General features: G+C 41.3%; 6 protein-coding genes across 10 annotated transcripts; 3 read left to right on the top strand and 3 right to left on the bottom strand.

Moving 5' to 3' along the window:
• The first annotated feature begins 743 nt into the window (after positions 1-743).
• On the top strand, positions 744-3,551 carry LOC129585384 (protein D2-like). The gene is made up of 5 exons (XM_055478038.1): positions 744-1,190; positions 1,295-1,415; positions 1,728-1,851; positions 2,268-2,405; positions 3,068-3,551. Exons 2-5 carry the CDS (start codon positions 1,341-1,343, stop codon positions 3,280-3,282), a joined length of 552 nt encoding a protein of 183 aa, XP_055334013.1. The 5' UTR covers positions 744-1,190; positions 1,295-1,340; the 3' UTR covers positions 3,283-3,551.
• Positions 3,552-4,629: 1,078 nt separating this feature from the next.
• LOC129585381 (uncharacterized) lies at positions 4,630-6,201 on the top strand. Its single transcript, XM_055478034.1, has 2 exons — positions 4,630-5,030; positions 5,226-6,201. Exons 1-2 carry the CDS (start codon positions 4,721-4,723, stop codon positions 5,822-5,824), a joined length of 909 nt encoding a protein of 302 aa, XP_055334009.1. The 5' UTR covers positions 4,630-4,720; the 3' UTR covers positions 5,825-6,201.
• A 1,635-nt stretch (positions 6,202-7,836) lies between these two features.
• LOC129585183 (uncharacterized) lies at positions 7,837-10,404 on the bottom strand. 2 transcript variants are annotated; one of them, XM_055477775.1, is made up of 3 exons: positions 10,226-10,404; positions 9,201-9,380; positions 7,837-8,460 (listed from the first exon to the last, which is right to left on the bottom strand). In XM_055477775.1, the coding sequence occupies exons 1-3, from the start codon at positions 10,254-10,256 to the stop codon at positions 7,868-7,870; spliced, it is 804 nt and encodes a 267-aa protein (XP_055333750.1). In that variant the 5' UTR covers positions 10,257-10,404; the 3' UTR covers positions 7,837-7,867. The 2 variants fall into 2 exon arrangements, with proteins under 2 accessions (XP_055333750.1, XP_055333749.1); XM_055477774.1 differs by having other exon boundaries at positions 9,201-10,404.
• A 133-nt stretch (positions 10,405-10,537) lies between these two features.
• LOC129585182 (uncharacterized) lies at positions 10,538-12,772 on the bottom strand. Its single transcript, XM_055477772.1, has 2 exons — positions 12,148-12,772; positions 10,538-11,582 (listed from the first exon to the last, which is right to left on the bottom strand). Exons 1-2 carry the CDS (start codon positions 12,479-12,481, stop codon positions 10,933-10,935), a joined length of 984 nt encoding a protein of 327 aa, XP_055333747.1. The 5' UTR covers positions 12,482-12,772; the 3' UTR covers positions 10,538-10,932.
• A 649-nt stretch (positions 12,773-13,421) lies between these two features.
• On the top strand, positions 13,422-16,088 carry LOC129585237 (uncharacterized). Of its 3 annotated transcripts, none has more exons than XM_055477845.1 (5): positions 13,422-13,551; positions 13,893-13,994; positions 14,386-14,432; positions 14,556-14,841; positions 15,226-16,088. In XM_055477845.1, the coding sequence occupies exons 4-5, from the start codon at positions 14,661-14,663 to the stop codon at positions 15,858-15,860; spliced, it is 816 nt and encodes a 271-aa protein (XP_055333820.1). In that variant the 5' UTR covers positions 13,422-13,551; positions 13,893-13,994; positions 14,386-14,432; positions 14,556-14,660; the 3' UTR covers positions 15,861-16,088. The 3 variants fall into 3 exon arrangements, with proteins under 3 accessions (XP_055333820.1, XP_055333818.1, XP_055333819.1); XM_055477843.1 differs by adding an exon at positions 14,156-14,324 and having other exon boundaries at positions 14,386-14,841; positions 15,226-16,087; XM_055477844.1 differs by lacking the exons at positions 13,422-13,551; positions 13,893-13,994 and adding an exon at positions 14,167-14,324.
• LOC129585238 (uncharacterized) lies at positions 16,065-18,081 on the bottom strand. Of its 2 annotated transcripts, XM_055477846.1 has the most exons (3): positions 17,918-18,081; positions 17,706-17,849; positions 16,065-16,940 (listed from the first exon to the last, which is right to left on the bottom strand). In XM_055477846.1, exons 2-3 carry the CDS (start codon positions 17,737-17,739, stop codon positions 16,282-16,284), a joined length of 693 nt encoding a protein of 230 aa, XP_055333821.1. In that variant the 5' UTR covers positions 17,740-17,849; positions 17,918-18,081; the 3' UTR covers positions 16,065-16,281. The 2 variants fall into 2 exon arrangements, 1 of the variants encoding a protein (XP_055333821.1); XR_008689997.1 differs by lacking the exon at positions 16,065-16,940 and adding an exon at positions 17,348-17,401 and having other exon boundaries at positions 17,706-18,081.
• Positions 18,082-19,384: the final 1,303 nt, after the last annotated feature.

Here is a 19,384-nt window from a genome sequence, read left to right as displayed (position 1 = left end):
CGCTTTGGCCTGTAGATTGCCTTGCCGTTAAAGAACAGCCATGTCTAGAATTTATTGGAATTTGTAGAATAAGCGACCAATGGATCTTGTTTTTTGAAAGTTTTTTTAAAATTATTCCAAGAACGTGATATTATCCTGAGTTTTTATTATCTTGAGGCAGCTTGCAAAAATCCACGATGGGCTCGCAAAACTGTGGTACCCGAATGTATTTGTCTGATTAAAAAGAATTAAATTAATGTTCAGTGATATCCTGTTTGTTCTAATAATGTTTCAGGACGAAAACATGTTCACTTTTTTTAATTATATCATGAGCTAATAGCGGTTGTAATTGCTTTTATGGCACATAGCTGTGCGAGTTCACTTCTGATGCCAGAATATTCTAGATTCCAGTTATGTTGTGAAAGCAGAATGGACTGGAATTGCTTCAGTTTTAAAAAGTCGCTAAGTCTTCATACGTGTGCATAACATGCACGCATACGCGGATACGTGCGCTCAGCCTTAGGACGCGTGATGACGTCCGCTACAAGCAGGAGCCTTTTACATAAAATTTTTTGGTCGCATAGCATACGAGCAAGTAAACAAAGGCTCGCATTACTCAGCGTCTCGTCTTTATGCGTAACGCACCGATTAGGGCGGTCTTGGCTGTTACTGCCTGTTAGCCGATGGAAAAACGGAAAAACCACGAGCCTGTTATCTGCAATCTACAATTCTACATTCAGCAAAAACGTTACCAAATATTGTAAAAATATGCTTTTTGACACATCCCAATTCTGTTCTTTTTCTGGAAAAAAGAATGACGGTGGTCGGTGGACTAAAAAATAATTTTCCGACTTGTGACACTTGTCGATAAAAATATTTATTTCAGACAGAAGTGCACTGACTGTGAGACGGAGTGTGAGTGCAATAACGGGAGTTTTCATTTGACGCATACGGCATGCAAAGAACGCTCCGTAGCTTCACCAGAACAGCGTGCCATCCCGTATCCAGGGCCCGGCCCCATCTAGCACTATTGGCAACCGCCCTGGGTCGCAATGGTTCAACCGGTTGATATTCATAAAGAACTTAAATACGAAGTCAGCTTTGCTACAGCTGGCCGAAAACCATTCTGCTTTGCTCCGGTGTAAGCAGTTTTTAGCATTTGGAAAGTGCTCCTTCGGAAGTCAAAATCATTTTATCGCAGTCGTTCATCGGTAAATTGCTTCGCATATTCTGTCTTCTTCCCACTTTGCATGCCATTTCTTCACCAAGATTGATTGAACTATTTTGTAACAATGTTTCTGGGTGTTCTTGGCAGATCCTCCGCGCAGATTATTCGTCGGAGTTTTGCATCAGCTGGCAAAATGACGGAAGAGAAGTTTGCCAAGGCGGGCATCGTCCCCGACGTGATTTCTACGGCCCCTGTCGGAGTGATTGATGTAAGCGCTTGTAAGTTAGAATGATTGTTTACTAAACGCGGGTCCTTAAAAAAACAGTGGGTACCTGGGTCGGTTATTATTGTGATTGCGCGTACTAGTATCTGTATAGCAAAGCTGTTCGGTTGTTTTTAAGAAGTGAGGTGTGAATCATGTGATAAATCGCGAAACTTGCGGATTACGAATTTTGGCATTTCGCGTACAGAGTTAACTGTTCATGTTCCTTTCAGATACAGTGGTTATTTAATTAATAGAAGAACGGCTCCGAAAAATTTGTATGTAATGCCTGTAATCGTATTGTGACATTTTTTTAAGGTGAAATACCCATCAGGAGCGAAGATGGAGCTGGGCAACGAACTGAAGCCACGACAGGTGAAAGACCAACCGGAAGTGCACTGGAAAGCGAACGATAAGGATCTGTACACGCTGTGCATGACAGGTAATGCACTGAGAATTTTTACTCATCCTTCTTCGCAGCTTTTTAGTAGAGTTTCTCCCTCTTGATATTTACCTCAAATTAGTCAAATTGATTTGAAAAATTAAACACTTATAATGTGACTTATTTGAATAATGGTGTGAAAGGAGTGAATTTTTTTTGACTGCTGATACGTATCTGAAATTCTGCACTGTACTGATTGATGTCGAGGGATTGTCAACTTAAGCTTTTCACTAATCCTCAACTCTGTACTTTTGCGAAAATGTTTCCGCGGAGGAAAAAAATAATGACAGTAAATTGTAGCAGACGCCAGGCTGTGATAAAAAACTAACAGAAGCTTGGTTTTGGCTGCACAGTACATCACCTGCAGACGCGTACGTTCAACTGGTAATAATTGCGTGTACTTCTACTACTTGCAGATCCGGATGCCCCCAGCCGCAGTGATCCCAAATTTCGCGAGTGGCATCACTGGTTGGTGGTGAACATTCCGGGTTGTAACATTAAGGAAGGACAGGTTATGTCGGAGTATGTCGGCAGTGGACCACCTGAGAAAACGGGTAAGTGTGGCTTTATAAAATTCAAACTTATTTCAGAGTTATACTAATTCTTTGTGGATGTTTTATCTGAGACGAACTTACTGTACAAGCTAAAATTGCAGTCGGTGATTTTAGTCATCTTGTATGAAGTTTTTGTTTTTTTATCAAATTTGTGTAAATGCGTTTTTGTTTTTTTGCAAAAATAAATTTCTAATTTACATTAATTTATTGTTTTGTTACATTAATTTACTGTTATGATAAAAATAATTTTTTTTTATCTAATGTAGTTTTAACGCGCGCGCTGATCGTTTTCAGAAGCGACTTCGCTGCTTTAACAATTTGATTGTTTCGCTATTTAGCCGAAATCACTGTACCACGAAAACCTCGTAAATTAATTGCATTATTGCAAATGAACTGTGTGCATTGTAATGTATGCAGTATCTGTAGTAAAACAACGTTTTTCGGTTCTTGTTCACGCATACTATTTGCACATAAACATGTCAGCTGCTTGCATATTATATTGTACTGTACTGAATGTACTCTAGTGTTGCTGTCATATTTTTTTGTTTTGTAGCTTTACTTCAGAAAATTTTTTACTTCTGAATAGTGTTAGCATTGTGTTTGTCGTTTGAAGTCACCTGCTGGGAGGTTACTGTGCTGTTAAGCTGGATGACTTGTTTCAGGAAAGCATCGTTATGTTATGCTGGCATACAAGCAGCCCGGCAAAATTTCCCCATCCGAGAAACATTTAACGAATCGATCCGGTGACGGGCGCGGGAAATTCAAGATCGCCAGTTTTGCTGAGAAGTATAAACTGGGTGATCCGGTGGCCGGCAATTTCTACGAAGCCGAATGGGATGATTACGTTCCGGAATTGTACAAACAACTCGGTGCTTAAGGATTGCGGCTGCCTGGGCCGAACTCAATGTTTTGATGGCAGTTGTTTGGTTTTTTCCGTACTTCACAATTCTTTCAATATCGCGTTGCGAAAACTAGTGGCACATTTGGCATGGGGTTCGTTCACGCTTGGCAATGAGTACCTCGGAGTTACGTTATTAGCGTTGCAGTTTAACTAAACATTAAACTACGTATTTTAGCGTTGCTGGTGCGAAACTTGTGTTTTGACATCTGTTTTATTTTGTTGATTAATAAAAAATTGGTCGCAACCGTAAAATAGATTCTGTACTAGGAATTACTGTTCTCCGCAGTTGCCTTCGAATATCGGAAGGTCATGGGGGATAGATTCTCGAGGGCGATCGTCATCCCGAATATAACTTCTTTACCAAAATTAACAATGTACCATAAAATTCTGACTTTTAGGTTAGATTTATAAACGTTATACGCCACCATTCCAACGGAACTGACACCCTAATCTAAGTTTAGTACCGCAAAGATTAAGAAAAATTCGTTTTGGGAAGATTCGGGTCTCTCGACTCGACAATAGATTCTATATAGTGTATTTCGAAAGATTTGAGACAACTGCAATTCGGAGACAACTGCAATTCCTTGTTCCCTTTTCGTGCTCAGTCTGAATAACGTTTATGAGGCGAGGATTTCGGATGTGCACTAGAGTAGGTGGACCTGCGCGCTCGGATGGCCCTGGTGTCAGTACAAAAATATGAAAAGCGTACAGATTCACTAAGTACAGACAAACTGATCAGAACACACCGACTTTTTTATGTGATCACTTTGGGTGTCATTGATAATTCACCGCTGAAATTTTGGGCATGATGCATTGGTCTGCCGGTTATCTTAACGGAAACAAATATTGTCCCAAATATAAAGTGTTCTATTGTACCGCGTATGGCTACGAAACCGCTCCCGTATCTATCGGTAATACGCCAACCAAACGAACTGAACCTTAGCGAGCCTCTTGCATTAATTAGGGTACTCTAGGTTTCCGCAAATGCGAATATACATCGGCCAACAGTAAGTACTCATCACAGGAAATGTTGATAACTTAAATTATCAATCGTTGCTCTCTAACCTTAAGGGCTAATTGATGTATCGTCAAACGTTTGGCCTAACCTCGTTGATAAATTCTAAGTGCAGAATGCACAGCGCTTGTTTTATGCTGGTGCTATCATGTTTGCAAGCATTGATAGGAGAGGTTATTTGACCTTTATATTCACAGGTGCCGCTAAATCAAGCAAACTTATCATGAGTCATTGTAGGATCGGCTATATAAAGTACAAACAATTATCCCTAACGCGCTTGTTTTACAGCAGCGCTCCATCTGCTTTTAATTAAACGAAACAAAGCGCTTTTACTTAAATCATAAATTCGTAAGTAATAACCGAAATAGTAATACTACGAGTAAGCTTTATATAAGAAAGATGGTATTCGAAAAGGACTGCAGCAATATTATACCGCTTCGGCTGGAAAAACTTATTGGGATAGGTCAAGAAGGCAGAACATATCAAGCCGTACGCAACGACACCAATGAAGTTGTTGCTGTTAAATGTATTTTACTGGATTTCGACCAAAGCGCTCAGGAGAAGAAGATCAAACACTATCAAACTCATCTGCAAAAAATTGGGAAATTAGATCATCCCAACTTGGTGCGCCATATCCATTGCCAACGTGATGCGGAACGCCACGAAAGCGGATTGCCACAGTACCACATCATTATGGAATTTTGCAAAGGTCACTCCGTGATTTACTGGCGGTGCTTGTCACTATATAACTGATAACGGATAACAGTACTTACTTCCTAAGAATGTTGGAGTTTTATTTAATGGCAAAGCGTAGTCTTCTTATTGAGCAAACGGTAGATGTTACAAAAAGATAGATAACTGCTATGGTATAAACTAACTATAACTATTCTGGTCGTTGTCGTAGGTGCACCCCTTTCTGACATCGTGAAGACCATCACGATGACACCGGTACTTCTGCGAAGATGGACGCGGCAGTTAGTGGAAGGAATCGCTTACTTGCATGATGACTTGCATTGCGTCCATCGCGACATTAAAGGCTCCAACATTTTATTGTCATCCATGGATATAAGCACGTGCCAGTTGAAAATCAGTGATATGGGTGACATGAAGTTCTTACGCTCCGAAACGACACAAGTGAACGAAGTGTCCGGCTATAAGGGAACGTTTGCGTTCATGTCACCGGAGATCATCGTCGAACTAGACAAGCATAATGTTGGACGACGCACTGACATCTGGAGTCTGGGCTGTGTCGTCGTCGAAATGGTCACTGGGCGTCTTCCCAAGTTTGTCAACATAAGCGATGGTCGCGAACTTACCGGAATGCACGCTGTAATGTATTTCGTCGCTATGGGCGGATCGCCAGTCATTCCTGACAATTTGCCAGGTCCGGTCGCTGATTTCATCGGCAATTGCCTGCGGCACAACCCGGCCGATCGACCGTCTGCGGTAGAGCTGAAAGAGCATTCGTTTCTCAGTGCGGATGACATAATAACATCGCCGTGAATTATGCCAGATGCAGCTGCTCGATCCAAAAGTTATTTAATTTCAACATTTATTGCGTTGGCACAACTTTCCTTCTGATTGGGACCTTTTCTCACTCGAATGGTTTGTTCCTTTAACTTTTGAGACTTTCGGTGTCGCCGGCCCAGCCTTTAAGAAAAGTGAGTTTTGGGTGGACTGAACCGTTCTCTTGAACATAGAGAACCTAACCTTTCTTTCGGTTCCCTACGGTCGACTAAAACATTAAAATGTATCTGTATACGTTTCCTTACCAGTTGACTTCCGCCCCTTTCTTTTATTTTTGATGGTCCGATTAGGACCTTGTTTTATTTTTTGGATTTTACATTGCCCTCAGTATTTTTGCCTTTTATTCGGCGCGATGCCAGCTACTGCTGCCATTGGGCGTCCGAATTCGGCGCATTCTGATATCAGACAATAATACATTGGAAATCCAGGAATTTGAGAGCCGTAAGCGTACACTTGCGTGTGGCTCTGCAGCGCAAGCTGCAGGCAACGGGTTCACTGCGCCAAGAACGGTACCATGACTTGTCATATTTTTGTGCCGCTCCTCCCAATTTGTTTTCTTGTTCCTGTTTTTTAATGTAGTGGTCGTTTTGCGCAGTTTTCCAAGATGGCAATAAAAAGAATAATTAATTTCTGGAATTCTCAAATAATCTGAACGATTGCAAGTCAAATCGTTCATCGTGTGCTCTCGCTACCATACGTACATAATTTCCCGTTTTTTGCGTACCTAGGAATTAAAGCTCGTGCTCACGGGAAACCGGCGGTCCGCTCTTTGGGAGCCTGTTTACATGTGTGCTCATAAGTCTAATTATTATTAGTGGGCCCGCTTTTTCATCAGAAAAAGTGGCCGAAAAGAACTGGCAGTGACAACACACTACCGTACAAGTAGTTTTACAAGAACGCAGAAGAAAACCTGTTCTCGTGTCCTGGCCAGGCAAGTAACTGTACCAGTTAGGGTGGGTCTCACATTCAAAGCGAATCTAGTTGCGATACAGCAACTCCACCTCGCGAGGTGGCTTCGCGTACCGTATCTGTAGGCGTGGCCACTGCAAACAACCACCTCGTGCGGTTGAGCAACCGTACCATAACGAGATTCGCTTTGAATGTGAGACCCACCCTTAGTGTTGTTTTGTGTAACCACTGCACCAAATTATTATGAAGACGTATTTTCAGTGAAACAGCTTATCAAGAAGATTTACGTTACGTTTTTGCTATTGCAGTCACAGTCCCAAATGACTAAGGAATGAAAACTTATGGAAACATAAACACCTTTGGTCAAAGTTGTTTTCCTGGAAATATTTTCTAGTTTTGCGGTATTGCATAATATATTTTTGTTCTACACAGAACCACTTTGTTCTACACAGTCTTTAATGATATGTCAAGGTGCTTAACCCCGACTACTTATTTTACCATTAGCACGACATAATTAATGGGATTTATGTAAAACCTGCACTCGCTTTATAAGCCTGCAAAAGTATTTACTGCAAATAATAACAGTCATTGTAATAGTAGACACATATACAATATTATTGTCTAAATGGAAGTGAATTCAGTTTTCGGAAACCGTAAGTACATACTGGCGTAATAGTACGCGATAAGACCATACCACGGACAAACTGCCGAATAAATTATGTACATTGCCGAAATTATGTAAAATACAAGAATATACGTGGATTGACCTTGTCAATAATCTCTGCAAACGAAGAATTCCACTGACTTCAATTCTTGGCGTTCTACTCGTAGCTTATAATAACTGATTGCGATTGTTAAAGAAACTGGTCAACAGCGACCGAATATGCGTCGCAATCCCTGCATAAAGTTGTGGAGTCGATTAGCAGAATAAGGCACAAATTCCTAGCATCCTAATTTCTAGCATCTTTTTCACTTTAATCAACTAGTTTTGAATCGGACCGGTACCGTAGATCCTATTTTTTCGAACGAACCGTTTGACCTCCGAAATAAAGATCTTGGAAATATGTAGTAGCGTACGAATGCGATGGAATTTTATTTCGTTCTGTTTATTTAAGTGGCTGATAAAAAGGGGTGACCTTTAAGCTCTTCTGCGCTTGGCCTATCTGTGCCGTTATTCTTTAGACACTGCTTCATGAAATTTTCACATTCTATGGATATTTCGCTAGGGATCGTTGGGCTGCCGTTTTTCCCGACAAAGTACATCACTGCCAGATCTCCAGTGATTTCAATTAATGCGTCCGCGCCAGTGGATTTGTGAAATTTCGGCATAGTCCCGGTTACCATTTCAATCATCACACATCCCAGACTCCAAATATCCGTCTTTTGTGCCACACTTTCTTCTACTTCGTCGCCTAACCCCATGATCTCCTCCGGAGACATGAAGCGTGTGGTCATTCCTAAGTTTGAATCCATTGACCGTCCGCCGTGTTCAAGAGCCTTTTTCACATGAGCTAAGCCGGCGATTTTCAAATGACAGGTTGCGGGATCCGCTGAGGACAGCAACACATGCATGCTGTTGATTTGATGGTGAACGTAATGGTGCTGATGTAGATACGCAAGGCCGTTAAGCAGCTGGTGCGTCCAGTTTACCAACAATGGTCCCGTCACGGGAGATTTCGTCGCGTAATTATGTAATGTTCCGCCTAAATGGGCCCAATATGCAATAAGCAGCACGACGCATTGTGTTTTTGATAATTGATTTATTTAATGCAGTTATTCGTCGCAAGTTAAAGGAAGGTCACAAATTAGGTAATCATAATTCATAATGCAGTTTTATTTTGGATAATATATATGGTCCGATCACATTAATATTAGCACAACCTTAAAGCTATAATTAAACCTTCTACAAGGAGAGAGTTTTATTTTTTCCATTATAATTCTAAACGTTGATGGGAACAAAAACTTGCTTTAATACATGCCCATCAACTTGCTTGCTTGGTCATATGAAATAGCTTGTCTTGGAAATAATTTACAAAAAAAGGTCACAAAAGTGATCTAATTAATGCTTCGTGCAGTTGTATTTCGGACCATATGTACAATAATTCTATCCTAACGGCTAACCCATCCACGCAGAGTAAAGCTTGCAAAAGGAAAGAGTTGCTGTAACGTTGTCAAATTAGCGAACATTTTTCTCCAGTATCCCGAAGATACAGAGTACAATAATAATCCCATTACAATGCAATGCAAAACATATGCAGCTGTTTACACACACGGTGTGTCATATTCAACTTGCTGTAGCTCGCAATAAAAGAAGAGAAGTTTCTGTTAGCCCACTTGCACACTGTTCTCGTAAAAGTTTTCTTTTATTTCGTGCAACCTTCTGCATGCCGCAGTACGTATAGTATAGGCAGCAGTAATATTATGATTTTTTGCGTATAATTACCTGAACAGAATTCCATAAGGAACCGATATTTCACTTCATCCTGCAAGGAAACTTGCTGATGGTTGAAGTATCGCATTACGTTGGGATGCTGAAATTGCAGCAGAGGGTCCAGGTTCTTCTCCAACCGTTTAACCTGTTCATCCCTGATGCTGCTGTCGACGTGCAGAAGTAGGATTTGGGCTGCAACAATCTCGTTAGTGTCCTCTCGCACAGCCTTATAAACCTGCGTATCCCTCTCTTGCATCGTGCACATTTCCAGTGCAACCGGAATGCTTTCCTGATGACGCGTACAGATATCATCCATATTGAATGCAAGCTTCATATTCCTTTGTTAATTAAACCAGCAAATTCTTGAAAACTGCTGCTACTTTTAACTTGAAATTGTTATATATATCGAGGGTTCTGTATTGATATAGCAAGGACGGCAAAAGGACAGACAAAAATCACGCAGTGATTGGTCAATATGAAATACGCTTACGTTATGATGACACGTATCTGTTGCATTTATGTTAACCAGGGCCGCAGCTGTTTCAATACGCCCTACGCCCGAACAAACGAGTAACACATGCTGAACTTCGCTGTTTGCGCTGTGTGGTCACCGGCTTATCATACTGACTCATTGTGACATCAGTTGGGCTAAAACTGGTTTTTAGCTGCCAGTTCCATGGTCGAACTGCGGTTTCTACGATTACATGCACACAGTTCACGCTAACAGATAAAATAATTAGGGTAATCTCAAAATATAAGTATTTCAAAGTCTCTTGGCAGACCACTTCAGGCAGATTTGACAATTGTGCAACCGATGTAGCTATTCACAATCGGGCTCTAAGGAAAGGCAAACCAGGTTTTAGATAAAAGCGTAACCTCAACCGGAAGTGTGCAACACGTTCTTTACTACAAGGTGTGTTGCAGTAGGTTCTTCAATCTGGAGTTAACACCCATAGCCGATAACGCCATAACAGGGATAGGTATGCGTCGACTCCAAACTCCCTGCTGTACGAAATTAATCGTAAGGTATGACGTACTTGTATATCCGGCATTTGCAGTACATCGCATATTTACGTCGCACAAGATGCAATGTAGAAGCTGCGGTTCTCATTCGTCTTTACGGTCCGTTTTGTTGAGTCTAACATGTAAGCGATTGGCAGAGCTAAATTTCGCGGGAGGTTTCACAAACGGTGAATCTGAAAAAATTTGGTGCTTCCCATCATTGAAAACTCGAAATCTCCAGTCTGCTTGGGTGCACCACTAAAATTGTGACTAAACCCTGCAGCCTAAAAATGTTAAGTTAGACGAATATGCGCGAAGTGGAAAGCGATCAAGCGATGAAAGGTGAGCACGATTTGTCGAAGATATTATGCCGACTAAATAAACATAAACATAAAGAATTTTTGCTCTGTGTGTTCAAAATTGTAGCAAGTTCTTGCAAGTAATAAGATAGTAGCGAAAATCGCGAGCCAAATTGACATTCATGCCTCTGCAGTGTATGAGCGCTGGCGTTTCGGACCCACTCCCCGGTAACAAAATTCCATGGAGTCGGCACTTACGAAAGACAGAAACTGGATAGGAAGCAAAATGCACACGCTCCTGATGAAAGACGACTACTGCGGACACTTTAAAGGTTACATCTCTCTTAGCTAGAATAGTTGTCAGTACTTACAAAAACGATACTTGTACATTTATCACAGTACTTAGTTTGTCTGGCGCAGTATAAGCTGAAGTCATTGCAAAATCACCGCAACCCTTCATTAACATCCGGTCTTATCGGTAGTGTCCAGTGGTCAACGTCATCCGCTGTTAAGAACGGATGCTTCTTCAGATCGGGGGCATACGGTCGATCCGTGGACTTGCGCAGGAAACATTTGTGCAGAAAATCCATTATCGGTTCCGGTAGGTCAGACGGAATCGCCGGCGATCCACCTTTACCGACAAAGTACATAATCGCCAGTTGTTCCTTAATCGCCACATAACCGTTCCCTTTTACCACCGGCTTATAAAAGCGCGGAGCATGTCCGGTGATCATCTGGATGACCACGCATCCCAAACTCCAGATATCCGTGCGCCGCCCCACAATACAGCTATCATCATTCTGCTCCCCGAGGATCATTTCCGGTGACATAAAAGCGAAAGTGCCCTTGTCGTGGGAGACCTCTCTGCGGGCGGTGAGACTCTGCACCAGCTGTTTGATGTCACCCAGGTCACCGATTTTAAGGCAGCTGTTGGGTTCGGCGCTGGTCAGGAAGATGTTGTCACCTTTGATGTCGCGATGGACGCACTGTTGCTCGTGGAGGTATGTCAAACCATTGACTAACTGTCGTGTCCAGTTCTGAAGCTGGGGAGCCGTGAGGTGATTGATTTTGACGTAGTCGTGTAAGGTTCCACCTAGTCAAGAAAAATCACAAAATTTAATCACGAATAGCGCTGAAGGATGCACAATTTAAATATTTATAGCATCACATTTAGCGGTACTTCTAGATCTGTACAAGTGCAATATATAATGCAATGGCAACAGCAGCACACTGAAAATAGTAAAAATTATTAGAGCATACTCGTACTTAAAATTAAAGCTAAAAGTTATTAACAATAACTAAAAATATTGTTCGGCATACTGTATCTATGTGAAAAATTTCGTGACATAAATGTGTTACGGATCTAATTATGTTAAAATTAAGACTAATAAGTTATTACTGCAGCCAGAAAACACCTTAAAAGTAATTGCAGAACTAAAGTCTAAAGCCTAATTTTTATTGCTTTATATTGAAATAGTTTTGCTGATGAATTATTTCGCTTATGAAAGCTAAAAGCATGACGTATTGTATAGAGCTACCTATCAAAATAATTCTGCCAAGTATAGTACTCTGTCAGCATATTCTATATAATATACCTGCACGAGTTATTTATATTCTGCAGTGTATTTTTGTGCAACATTGTTTACTTAAAATTATACCTGCGCAGTATTCCATAAATATTTGATACTGCGGGCAGTGCAGCTCCGTAGGCAATCCACATTTTGTAAACTGGTTTTTTTGCAGCATCCTTTGATGGAAGATATGATGAACCAGATTCGGGTGGCGCAATGCCAGGATCGGTTCCAGTTTTTCGGTAAGAAGATTAATTTCATCAATATTTTTCTGCTGCTCATCTGATCCGTGAAAGAGAATAATTTTCACCGCAATATCGCTGCCATTTCTGATATCCGTCCGTTGGGCTCTGTAGACACTGGCATTGCCTCCGTTGCCCAGCGGATTAGCAAGAGGGGATATTGCGCGAAACGAAAACATTATTTTCGCAATGTTTTGTTGAAGAGCCCGTATTTCCCGGCGCGAGCCGGCCTGAATTAAATTTTATCTGTTAGCTGACACACACGTGCTACAGCAGACGAGCAAACTCAATGAAACCGTGTATTGTAAACTGTAACTGTGCGTGTTGTATGCACAACACGGCGTTATTGGAGCCTTCAGTATACTTAAATAACGCAAAGAACAAGTTTGGAATTTTTAACGTTGTGAAGAAAATCGCCGACATTTACAGCATCCGAGCATCGTATAATTATTGAATTTATATAGTCCTATACCGTCTGATGAAGAGACGGTTATGATTAGAGCCCCCAAACAGTATACTGTACTGCCGTATACGGCATACTGTACGGCACAACAGTACGTAACCGTAGCGAAAATTGGTACGGTAACGAAAGTGCCGTACGTAACCGTAAGCCAAAAACACGGTTTCACAATGGGCTTGCCGTATACGGTACTGCCGTATGCGGTATACCGTACGGTGAATCCAGTTATTTCTGCCGTAACCGTACCGTAGCCGTAGGAGCCGTAAGCGGAAACCGTACGTAGCCGTACAAAAATTTGTTACTGTTCGGGGGCTCTAGTTATGATACAATAGGTTGATGACTCATTACTCTGATGAATAATAATCTGGCCGTAATTTTTGCTACATATGGCTGCAATGAAGTCAGAAATTATCTTATCATTTTATAATTATTATGAGATTAACCGAGCTACGAGTACATAAAGGGTTACCGTACCGGTCCGTACGTGTAATATAATGTTAGATGCCATGATAAAGAGTTTATTACTGTATTCTGCGCTCTTGGATTGGGCGTGCATGGTTAGAATGATACGATCTAATGACGGATTTTACAAAAACAGCCAAATACGGACCATAAAAGTTTATTCCACACTATTGTGTATAAATTATAAGCACTGATCATGACTTAACTTTCGATATTTCACTTGCATTCTATTAATATCATTATGTCGATAACACTTGTAATGCCGTAAACAGTATGCCTATGTTTCTGTATATTAATTTTGCGTCTTGAACTTTCTGACATTAACGAGTAAGAATACTGTATCACAATTGTCTATACAGTGTACCGGCCATACAGTCGACGATCCGACGCCTAACATTAATCTTTTCGACGGCTATCTGCTCAATGATATAAATATTATAAAAAGACGATTTGATTAGTGATCAACAAATTACGAATGTTCAATGCAAAGTATATAAATACAAGCCTTAATATGCAGTATTAATAGCCGACATATCTGTATAGGTATTTCTATTTGATACCCGCAAGTACGTCCCATTATTAGCATGCGTAATACTCGATCGTACGCATAGACGTTAGACAAAAATTTAATTACACATAACCGTTTTATCATTATGCATATGTTGCAGATTAATTATAGAATATGGGCAACGGATTGGAACATTGGATCGTACACCCGATCTTATCCGATCCGAATTTCGAGCAGGATAACGGAACACGATATCTAAACGGTATAAATAATATGATTATGTCTATACCATGGCAAAGACTAAAAGTCATAACAATACTCGTATTATCAGCTTGCGATAATGTTAATGTTCTTATCGGCATATTAATACACGCGTTATTTTATGAAGTAAGTACTGTACGCGTATCCGTTCGGACGTTATAGTTCTATTCCGGAACTGGATTACTAAAACGCTTGCGCTATGTTTAACCTACGATGACTCATCGTCTCCCACCGTATTATCGTAAAAACAACCTTCAACACATGTTCGCAAGTCGCAACACGCGATCACGTAATATTAACGGCGAGCGCTGTACTCTGTAGCCTGTAACTTGTAAGTGATTTGGTGTGTGTGAAATTATTATTGTACTGTATTCAGTGTACATATATTGTAGATATACTCCTGCGTTAGTGCAAGCGATAATGGGTAACGTATGCTGCTGTAAGTAAACCGTAAAACCGGATTGTTTTTGGTTTGCTTGACTGCAAAATTCGTTTGCATGCTGGTATGGAGTGCAATCAGGTAGAAAGGAGCACCGACGTGATCCCTGTTGAACTATTACAGAATCCAGCCGGCCATGGTGCTCAGGCTATTGTGTACAGAGCGCGTAGAACCGATACTGACGAAGTGATCGCCATAAAAATACCATTCCTGGATGACAATGCGGATATGAGAGCGCAAGAGATTTGGGAGCTGACGCAACGTCTCGAGCCATTTCTGCACCTGAAACACGTGAACGTTGTACGGCATTTGCATCACCAAACGGTAATTACGAGGCAGCTGCCCGAGCAAAGAAACGGAGAACAAACGTCCATGCCACAATACCAAATCTTAATGGAATATTGCTCAGGTAGAATAGCAGATTTCGCTTTAGGTGGACGGTTTGCACTGCTTGCAGCCAAATTAAATTGTAAAAGGGTTGTTCTACCAATTCCTTCAGTACGCTCGACAGATTCGGCGCATAGTTGTTTGCTGTGCGCCCGAAACATTTACAATGCTTACGGTAGTCAATTTGTTGTGTTTCAGATTTGATGTTCGAAAAAAATTAAACATTAATGCTTTGCACAGTGTTGACCAACAGCAATGCTGTTAATGTGTGCAATAATTTATGAATAATTGTGAATATTTTTGGTAAATGCGATTAAGCAATCATCAGTGACGATATGCAATAATGCAGTAATAAAAATTCGAGGCACCGCGCAAAAAGCAGTCCACAATCCACTGCATTTTCTAGGTGGAACGTTGCATTCGTATGCCCGCGACAATATCATGTCCGCATCATTAATACAAAAGTGGACACAGCAGCTGGTCAGCGGATTGACCTATCTCCACAAGCAGCAATGCGTCCATCGCGACATCAAGAGCGAGAACATTTTCCTCTCCACACCGGACGCTCACAACTGTGATCTGAAGATCGGTGATCTGGGTAACGTGAAGCGTATCGTGGCGCAGTTTACCGACAGCAGTGAGATCTCTTGTGAAAAAGGCACGTACGAGTTCATGTCGCCGGAGATGATCACCGGTAACCCGGCTCTGGTTGGACGGCGGACCGATGTATGGAGTTTAGGCTGTGTGGTGATTCAGATGATCACGGGGCATGCGCCGTACTTTTACAAAGTCCTTCCTCAGGGGAAAGAAGTGCAGCTTACAAGCGGAACAGCAATCATGTATTTCGTGGGGAAATTAGGAGGGATGCCGCGTATTCCGAATGGTTTGCCGGAACCGATGCGTAGATTCGTTGAGCGCTGTTTGATACGAAGTGTCCGGGAGCGCCCGTATGCACCAGATTTACAAGGCGATGCGTTTTTATTGGAAAGGGAGGCTGACCAGTGGACGATGCCACAAAGAAACAATGCACAAAGAAATTGATCTGCACACTGCTTTATTTTTTATGATTTGTACGCTGCAGTTTGACAGCTACGAGTAGGTTAACGAGCGAATGAAACACATTATCTACTTGTCGTCTGTGATGATGATGTGTTGATCGAGCTGTATTCTTGTACCGCAAATGAAAAAATTGCGCTAACTGGTGACGTAATACCCATACACACAGTCACAGGTGAAGTACTGGCGATTTTTGGCAACGTTCGTATCGCATGCATTGGCTAGCTGTGGACAAGAATTCGTGAAATTTTCTAATTTAACAATAAAAAGGTTGAATAATTTTTGTAATTTTCAAACAGTTTGAATCATAACAAGTTATTTAGGAGATATCACAGTGGCCTGCGCAAAGGCAGAAATTTACCCACATATTTGAGGTACGATGGCCATAAAGCATTCATGAAAGCTTTTATCGACGATGTCTAAAGCACGCCAAAAAAGTGCCTGCCGTCGAACGAAATTTCCCTTTTTTTATTTTACTAGGTAACAAAAAGGGGTGATCTTTTAGTTCTTCTGCGCTTGGCCTATGTGCAGCCTTTTTCTTTAGGCACTGATTTATGAAATGTTTACATTCTGCGGATAGTTCACTCGGGACCGTGGGGCAGCCGTTACTTCCGATAAAATACATCACTGCCAGATCTTCAGTGATTTCAGTTAATGCACCGGCGTCAGTGGATTTGTAAAATTTTGGCATACTCCCGGTAACCATTTCAATGATCACGCATCCTAGACTCCAAATGTCCGTCTTTTGTGCCACACTTTCTTCCACTTCGTCACCTCTCCCCATGATCTCCTCCGGAGCCTTGAAGCGTGTGGTTATTCCAAAGTCTGGATCCATCGAAAGACCGTCGTAAGAAAGGGCCCTATTCGCATGAATCAAGCCGCCAATTTTCAAATAACAGCTTGTGATATCCGCTGAGGACAGTAGTACATGCGTGCTGTTGATTTGATGGTGGATGTAACGATGTTCATGCAGATAAGCCAGGCCGTCGAGCAGCTGGCGCGTCCAGTTTACCAACAGTGGTCGCGTTACGGGAGCTTTCGCCGTGTAATCATGTAGCGTTCCACCTAAGTGAGTACAAACGTCAATAAGCGTAAAACTACAAAATAACAACGTCACATTGCAGTTTATGCATTCTCGGTCGTCATCGTCGTTACAAAAGGTCACAGGTTAATGCTTATCGCAGTTATATGTTTAATGCTATGTGGCACGACGTATAGTCGTAAACCTTTTGAAAGGAGAATCGTTCTTATTTTAATTACGGCACAATATTGCAAAATGAAAGTATATTTATTGTATTCGCTTGTTCTTAAGAATAATCTACAAAAGGTCACAGATTTGATCATTTTGTTTAGTACAAGTTTATTTTGGAATCAGGAGGATACTATGTATGCAGCAAAAGGCATAATCTTGAATAGTATTTCAAGTAAGCACCGCGACATTTCCGAGAACAACCAGTCGCAGGCCATTTGGTCACGGACGATTTGCCGTCACTTTATCTCGCCGCGAGGCCGTTCCGACATATCGTCTATCAAACAAATAGTCTATTACAAAAGACTGAGAAAAGAGAACATCAGAAAACAAAAAAATAACATAAGAAACCTTTAGGAAATTAAGAAAAACAAAAACTCAGAACCTGCTTTTATGGAAACATCGTTTTGCAATTACTTTTACGCACGGCATATGCATGTCCAGTTTGGCATGGCCTGCCAGCGCTATCGGACCATAACGCACCGCTCTACCCTAGTAAATATTCTTTTTTTTCTTTACCTTGCGGCTTGCACAACACGGGCAGAAGTGCTGTATTATTAGCTTTTTCATGCTTCTTGTACCTGAGCAGAATCCCATAAGGATCCGATATTTCATTCCTCCCTGCAGGGAAAACTGGCTGAGGATGAAAATATCGCACTACGTTTGGATGCCGAAAATGTAGCAAAGGATCCGCACTCTTCCCCAGCCGTTGGATCTGTTCAACCCTAGTTAGTTCGCAAAGATGAAGGCGCACGATTTGTTCTGCAACAACCTCATTAGTATCAAGCCGTACAGCCTTGTAAATCCGCGTATCCCTCTGACGCACAATGTATTTATGAAAAAGCGCACCGGTCATCTTGAAATTTAATTTCACGTTCGTTTTCTAATTAACCAGTTGATTCTTAAAAACTGAGAAATTTCTAGCAAGATAGTGCTATATGTACCCGTAGTTTTGAACCCCGGGCGGTATAACGACAGACAAGAGCTAGCAACGCAGTGAGGCAATATGATATGCTCGTAAGTCGTACATATTACCAAGGTGGATAATCAAGTATCTTATCTTGTGATAGTTATGTGTCTAATCATATGTACTGTAAGTATCTTATGGCATTTACTGTTTACCGGGCCAGCAAACGGTTGAACACGTTATGAGCTCTAACATAAATGCGTAACACGTGCTGAATTTCAGTTTTACTGCGTATGTGATCACTGCCCTGTAATATCTGTATCAATTGCTCATGGTGACATCAGTTGCGCTTAAAAATTGAAAACTGGCTTCTATAGCTGCCAGTTGCATAATGTGTGTAGAAGTACGTGTAGAAGCACTGTGCAGTGTGCCGACGCAAATTCAGATAAAACAATCAATCTAAAAACCAGATTTTTTAAAATTTATTGGCATGGATACAACTTGAGGCATGTGTGCGAACGATGTAAACGATCCATTCGCAACGGGTAACTTCCTCTCAAGAGAAAAGGAAGCCAATTTGAATGTCACGCGTGACCTTTACCGGAAGTGCAGCATACAGCACGGTCTTTTATCAGCTTGGTGTTCAATAGTAGTACATGCTGAAGAGGCGGTCTGCTTTGAATGACCACTTTGAACGATCATCACCCATTGACGTACTGTAGGTGGCCATTTCACAAAGAGTGAGTCTGAAGAAACTGATTTTAGTGGGTATCGAAATCCTAGAGATATGTTCCTGTATGTAGCTATGGTGACAGTAGGCAATCTTGCCGTTTTTCTTTGTAATTACACAGTTTACAGTTTACACTATGCATCAGTAATAAGGAATGGAGATGCCATCGCAAAATTTGATTCTGCTTTTGGTAAACTTTCTTTTCCAGTGCCAGCATATAAATTATGGATTCACATGGCTTTATCGCGTGCATTTTTTGCCACAACAGAAAAGATGGCGGTGCGAAATCGATTTTGCCTGCACTGCCATCCTCTCTGTTGGGACAAAGAACTGCAATAAATGCTAATGGTAATGGTTTGCATTACATTACACTGCGCGCTTTTGACCGGGTATTGCAGTTGACTGGCATCATAGGAAAAGAACCACCGAATACATTTCTGTAATATCTATTTGTACTTCTGTTTTGATAACATGACATTGTACAATGCAAAGTACAAAATACTGTAGTACGTATGCATAGTACAAATTTGTATCATCAGAATAAGTTTACAGTCATGATTATATCGGGCGCACAGTTTAACCGCGATAAACAGCATGCATGACTCAGTCAGCCGAGAGCACAA

The sequence above is a fragment of the Paramacrobiotus metropolitanus genome, unplaced genomic scaffold (genome assembly GCF_019649055.1).
Source record: "Paramacrobiotus metropolitanus isolate TYO unplaced genomic scaffold, Prichtersi_v1.0 Parri_scaffold0000016, whole genome shotgun sequence".
NCBI lineage: Eukaryota > Metazoa > Tardigrada > Eutardigrada > Parachela > Macrobiotidae > Paramacrobiotus > Paramacrobiotus metropolitanus.
This window is presented reverse-complemented; position numbering and strand designations above follow the sequence as displayed.